The sequence below is a fragment of the Conger conger genome, chromosome 1, assembly GCF_963514075.1.
Source record: "Conger conger chromosome 1, fConCon1.1, whole genome shotgun sequence".
Taxonomy (NCBI): Eukaryota; Metazoa; Chordata; class Actinopteri; order Anguilliformes; family Congridae; genus Conger; species Conger conger.
Window position 1 is genome coordinate 95,154,088 of NC_083760.1, and position 6,853 is coordinate 95,160,940.

Here is a 6,853-nt window from a genome sequence, read left to right on the forward strand (position 1 = left end):
AGCTCTGTGACTCATACAGACAGGTCTGAGCTGTGACTCATACAGACCGGTCTGAGCTCTGTGACTCATACAGACCAGTCTGAGCTCTGACTCATACAGACAGGTCTGAGCTGTGACTCATACAGACCGGTCTGAGCTGTGACTCATACAGACCGGTCTGAGCTCTGTGACTCATACAGACCAGTCTGAGCTGTGACTCATACAGACAGGTCTGAGCTCTGACTCATACAGACAGGTCTGAGCTCTGTGACTCATACAGACCCATAGCAGGTCTGAGCTCTGTGACTCATACAGACTGGTCTGGGCTCTGTGACTCATTCAGACCGGTCTGAGCTCTGTGACTCATACAGACTGCTCTGGGCTCTGTGACTCATACAGACTGGTCTGGGCTCTGTGACTCATACAGACCCATAGCAGGTCTGAGCTCTGTGACTCATACAGACCCATAGCAGGTCTGAGCTGTGACTCATACAGACCGGTCTGAGCTCTGTGACTCATACAGACCGGTCTGAGCTCTGTGACTCATACAGACCGGTCTGAGCTGTGACTCATACAGACCCATAGCAGGTCTGAGCTGTGACTCATACAGACTGGTCTGAGCTCTGTGACTCATACAGACAGGTCTGAGCTCTGACTCATACAGACCAGTCTGAGCTGTGACTCATACAGACAGGTCTGAGCTCTGACTCATACAGACCAGTCTGAGCTCTGTGACTCATACAGACCCATAGCAGCTCTGGGCTCTGTGACTCATTCAGACCCATAGCAGGTCTGAGCTCTGTGACTCATTCAGACCCATAGCAGGTCTGAGCTCTGTGACTCATTCAGACCCATAGCAGGTCTGAGATGTGTGACTCATACAGACCCATTGGTCGGCTCTGTGACTCATTCAGGCTGGTCTGGGCTCTGTGACTCATTCAGACTGGTCTGGGCTCTGTGACTCATTTAGGGTGAAATATTGATGAGATTTGTGTGTTGATCCGTTCAGGGGTCTACAGGAGCGAAGAGTCTCACCTCCTGCTCCAGGTGCATCAGATCCGGGGTCCAGTGGAGATCTTTGTGCACAAGTTCAAGAGCGAGAACTGGGCTTTGGACGGACATGTGAGTCACTACCATACTCCTTATATACACTACCATACTCCACACATACACTACCATACTCCACACATACACTACCATATGCCACACATACACTACCATACTCCACACATACACTACCATACTCCACACATACACTACCATATGCCACACATACACTACCACACTACCATACTCCTCACATACACTACCACACTACCATACTCCACACATACACTACCATACTCCACACATACACTACCATACTCCTCACATCGTACAGGTAACTGATTTCTGGTGTGTGTGTGTGTGTGTGTGCGTGTACAGATAACTGACCTCAGGTGTGTGTGTTTGTGTGTATGTATGTAGTATGTTTACAGGTAACTGATTTCAGGTGTGTGTGTACAGGTAACTGGTTTCAGTTTGTGTGTGTGTGTGTGTGTGTGTGTGTGTGTGTGTGTGTGTGTGTGTGTACAGGTAACTGAACTCAGGTGTGTGTGTGTGTGTGTGTGTGTGTGTGTGTGTGTGTGTGTGTACAGGTAACTGAACTCAGGTGTGTGTGTGTGTGTACAGGTAACTGAACTCAGGTGTGTGTGTGTGTGTGTGTGTGTGTGTGTGTGTGTACAGGTAACTGAACTCAGGTGTGTGTGTGTGTGTACAGGTAACTGAACTCAGGTGTGTGTGTGTGTGTGTCTGTACAGGTAACTGAACTCAGGTGTGTGTGTGTGTACAGGTAACTGAACTCAGGTGTGTGTGTGTGTGTGTGTGTACAGGTAACTGAACTCAGGTGTGTGTGTGTGTGTACAGGTAACTGAACTCAGGTGTGTGTGTGTGTGTGTGTGTGTGTGTGTGTACAGGTAACTGAACTCAGGTGTGTGTGTGTACAGGTAACTGAACTCAGGTGTGTGTGTGTGTGTGTACAGGTAACAACTCAGGTGTGTGTGTGTACAGGTAACTGAACTCAGGTGTGTGTGTGTGTGTACAGGTAACTGAACTCAGGTGTGTGTGTGTTCCAGGTGTCCTATGTGGGCTCCACAGGCTCCTTTGTGTACCAGGGCTTTGTGCGAGGGAAGGGCTTCGGACAGTTTGGCCTTCAGAGGATAGGTGAGTATGTCACCTACTGCAGGCTGTGTGTGTGTGTGTGTGTGTGTGTGTGTGTGTGTGTGTGTGTGTGTGTGAGTGTGTGTGAGTGTGTGTGTGTCTGAGTGTGTGTGTGTGTGTGTGTGTGTGTGTGTGCTGTTCAGAGAACTGTGTGAAAGTGTGTGTGTGTGTGTGAGTGTGTGTTTGTGTGTGTGTCTGAGTTGTGTGTGTGTGTGTGTGTGTGTGTGCTGTTCAGAGAACTGTGTGAAAGTGTGTGTGTGTGTGTGTGTGTGTTTATGTGTGTGTGTGATTCATACAGAGAGAGTTCTGGTTTATGGTGTGTGTGTTTCATACAGAGATAGTGTATTTGTTTTATGTCTGTGTGTGTGTTCCTGTTGTTGGAGAGCTCTGTTTGATAGTGTGTGTGTTCCTCTAGAGTCGGAGAGCTCTTTTTGATAGTGTATGTGTGTGTGTGTGCTCCTGTAGAGTCGGAGAGCTCTGTTTGATAGTGTGTGTGTGTGTGTGTGCTCCTGTAGAGTCGGAGAGCTCTGTTTGATAGTGTGTGTGTGTGTGTGTGTGTGTGTGCTCCTGTAGAGTCGGAGAGCTCTGTTTGATAGTGTGTGTGTGTGTGTGCTCCTGTAGAGTCGGAGAGCTCTGTTTGATAGTGTGTGTGTGTGTGTGTGTGTGCTCCTGTAGAGTCGGAGAGCTCTGTTCAGGACAGAGAGGTCCTGAGCTCCAGCTTCAACTTCAACAGCAGCTCAGTGGCAGCAGCCATCTTAGTGCCTTTCATAGCCACCATCATCGCTGGCTTTGCCCTGTACCTCTACAAACACAGGTAATACTCACCTGTACCTCTACAAATACAGGTAATACACACCTGTACCTCTACAAACACAGGTAATACTCACCTGTACCTCTACAAACACGGGTAATGCTCACCTACACCTGTACCTCTACAAACACGGGTAATACTCACCTGTACCTCTACAAACACAGGTAATACTCACCTGTACCTCTACAAATACAGGTAATACACACTTGTACCTCTACAAACACATGTAATGCTCACCTACACCTGTACCTCTACAAACACGGGTAATACTCACCTGTACCTCTACAAACACAGGTAATGCTCACCTGTACCTCTACAAACATAGGTAATGCTCACCTACACCTGTACCTCTACAAACACAGGTACTGTATACCTGACACAGGCAGTGTTCACCTGCAGTCTCCTCGTGTGTTGGACAGCACTTTGGCATGCAGACTCACTTTGTACAGTGAAGGATTTCTCAGCTTGTTGATTGCTCAGTTTTTATTTTAAGCATTACTGGAATTATATGAGCTTTCATTCACATGTGAGTTGAAGATTGTTCCCGTAATTAGATTTCCCTCCAGGGGTTTCTTTTTCCATAAATGAGCTGCAGGAAATAATGATGATTATCGGCGAGCAGGGTTTTCGTAATAATAACCTGTCTGCCCCTTTTAACCATCCACCTTTTATTCAAAGGCAAAAGTGTAGAGTGGAAAAATAAAACAAAAGTTGAACTTCGCTGAAAAGCTAAGAGGACATTCAGAACCTGGCCGTGATTAAAAACCATCTCTGAAAGCGGGCGGTGTGAAGGAGCAGTTTGTTTGTTTTTAAGAGTGTTGCTGGACGGTTTGTCGTGCGCTAATGTGTGCAATGCGCTGTGAACTGCTCATGGATCCTGATTCTGTTTGTGCCAGCCAGGTGTGGCGTGATTGGTCCAGCATCCCCAGGGTGGCGTGTGATTGGTCCAGCATTGGTCCAGCAGATATTACGTGATATTATACGATTAGAATGCCCTTAACTGAACATAGAATTCTGAAAGAAAGATCATTCCCAAAAAAAACAAACTGTTCATCAAAGGGGTTAAATCAGAGGTGTCCAGTCTGATCCGAAAAGGGCCGGTGTGGGTCCAGGGTTCTGTTTTAGCCCATCACTAACACTCCTGATCCTACTGATTGAGGTCTTGACTGAAGACTGATCAGTTGGCCCTTTTCAGCCGAGACTGGACCCCTCGCGTACAGTGACTGTAAAGGTAGATCTCTGAACGGCTGTGAGCTGCACTGTATGGCCTTATTATGGTATGTATTGAGCATCAGCAAAATTAGAGAAAGCAAATGCATTGCAATATCGCCGTTATATCAGTGGAAACATTTCCATCTATTCCTATGTGGGGATTGAATGGGTGGGCTGTTGGGTCAGGGTCCTTGATGACATCACGAACATCACGTCCCTCTGTGATAATTTATGGTTATTTCAACAATTTTCCCGCCACGTTAAAATGTCCTGAAGCGTAAACCGGAGGCTCTTCCTGTGTGTGTCCGGACAGGAGAAGACCCAAAGTCCCGTTCAACGGCTACGCGGGCCACGAGAACACCAACGGCAGAGCCACGTTCGAGAACCCCATGTACGACCGCAACATCCACACCATCCCCCCCACGGACGTGGTGCCGGGCGAGGCGGAGTTCACCGTCAGCACCGTGTGTACGGCCGTATAGGGCCTCCCCCTGCCAGGTCAGCCCGCCCGGAACCGCCCAGAACCGCCTGATTCAGGCAGTTATCATTCCTAACTACAGTTATGCACATCTCATGTGTAATGTAGGCTGCTTGCCTCTTTTATCTGCATGGTAGCTACCTCAGCGTTTACCCGTGCTTCCAGCTTGATTGTAGTTTATTAGTTTGTTCCTGTGGGAGGTGTTTTTGTTGTCCTATCCCTGCCTGTAGAGCAGTGCTGACCCACATTATGGACCAACAGGACACAAATCCCACAAGTCAGCACCGCACGGAAAGGTTGCTCTTTAGGCAGCCTGCCAATCAAAAGTAGGCATGGCCAAAGGCTTATCAGTATCCAGCATCCACAGATTAGGCTCTGATTGGCCTGGAGATTACTGTAATGAGTGCACTGTGTGTGCTGATTGGCCTGGAGATTACTGTAATGAGTCCATAGTGTGTGCTGATTGGCCTGGAGATTACTGTAATGAGTCGATAGTGTGTGCTGATTGGCCTGGAGATTACTGTAATGAGTCCATAGTGTGTGCTGATTGGCCTGGAGATTACTGTAATAGTGCACTGTGTGTGCTGATTGGCCTGGACATTACTGTAATGAGTCCATAGTGTGTGCTGATTGGCCTGGAGATTACTGTAATAGTGCACTGTGTGTGCTGGGTGTGGCCATCTCCTGTCTAACCAGAGAGCTGTAAATTAGCTGGTGCAGTGCTGGGTTCTGTATGAACAGGCATGGTTTCTCTCATCTCTTCTCTCCCTATCTCTCTCCTCCCCTCTTCCTCTCCTCCTCTCCTCTCCTCTATCCCAGGCTCCTCTCTGTTCTCATCAGGCGAAGGCTGCACTTTCATGTCTCCATCCCAAATTCCGCCCCAGAATTCTGTGCGCCTGGCTTTGAGGGGGTGGAGTCGCCGGGGGTGGAGTCGGGGTCCTGCTAGAAGAGTGTGAGGAAGAGGAGTGATGAAGAACCTGAAACTCCACCCTGGGGAAGGAGCAGTTCCGAGATTACAGAGAAAAAATGGAGAACCAGACCTGTTCCTGAGAACCACACCTGTTCCTGAGAACCGCACCTGTTCCTGAGAACCTCAGCTGTTCCCGAGAACAAGAACTGTTCATGAGAACTGGAGCTGTACCTGAGAACTACACCTGTTCCTGAGAAACAAAACTGTTCCTGTGAGCCACACCTTTTCCTGAGAACCGCACCTGTACCTGAGAACCAGAAATGTTAAAAGAATCGGAACTCAACCTGAGAACAGAACTATTCCTGAGATCCAGAACTGCTCCGGGGAAACAAACCTGTTCCTGAGTACGGAACTGCTTCTAAGAACTGCACATTTTCCTGAGAACCACACCTGTTCTTGTGAACTGGAACTGTTCCTAAGAACCACAGCTGTTCCTGAGAACCACACCTGTTCTTGTGAACTGCAACTGTTCCTGAGAACCACATCTGTTCCTGAGAACTGGAACTGTTGGCCTCTGCATGATGCAGTTTATTGATTGTAACCAAAAGCATAAATTATTATGTTTATCATTCCCAAACCCCCCCTGCCCCGCTCCCACAGTGTTACCCTGGCACCAGACACAGCTGTGTGCCAGACATTAGGGGCCCACCGGACACACGCAGCTCTGCTGAAAGGTTCCCGGGCCACGTGGAGGTCCAGCGCCGCCCCGATGGTCACGGGCCGGTACTGCACCTGTTCCGCACCGGGCAGCTCTCGCTCCTGCTGGATAATTGATATTGATTTCTCGCACGCTTTCCACCTGAGGCTGAAAACAGGCTCTCCTGGGAGGTTTCAGACTCGCTGTTTGTACCGTGTTTGGGGGGGGGGCTTTTCAGCTCCGTCCACCTCTGATCCTGATGGAACGGCTGCAGTTACCTGCCAGGACTGCTAACCAAAGACGGGGCTCCTGATGAAATGGGGTTCCCCTGGGAAATCAGCAAAGTGGGGAAGTGCACGGCAGGACGATGGTGTTTCCATGTGTGTGTGTGTGTGTGTGTGTGTGTGTGTGTGCGCGCGCGCGCACTGGTTTATACTGAAAACGAGACATTGTAACTTCCTTAGAACGGTGATCAATCGCCACCGTTGAGGAAGTATAATTTTTCATGATGACATAATAATGGCTATGACATCACCATCATCACCATCATCATCATCATCATCATTA

The 6,853-nt window shown here is 48.7% G+C and overlaps 1 protein-coding gene across 1 annotated transcript in view; it reads left to right on the forward strand.

Annotated features, from left to right (window-relative positions):
• LOC133107869 (CUB and sushi domain-containing protein 1-like) overlaps window positions 1-6,336 on the forward strand; it is a 235,620-nt gene extending 229,284 nt beyond the window's left edge. Inside the window, 5 exon segments of the mRNA XM_061217173.1 lie at window positions 989-1,101; window positions 2,094-2,181; window positions 2,854-2,992; window positions 4,515-4,699; window positions 5,499-6,336. Of these exon segments, the coding sequence (XP_061073157.1) occupies window positions 989-1,101; window positions 2,094-2,181; window positions 2,854-2,992; window positions 4,515-4,683 (509 nt within the window). The 3' untranslated portion in view covers window positions 4,684-4,699; window positions 5,499-6,336.
• The last annotated feature ends 517 nt before the right edge of the window (window positions 6,337-6,853 follow it).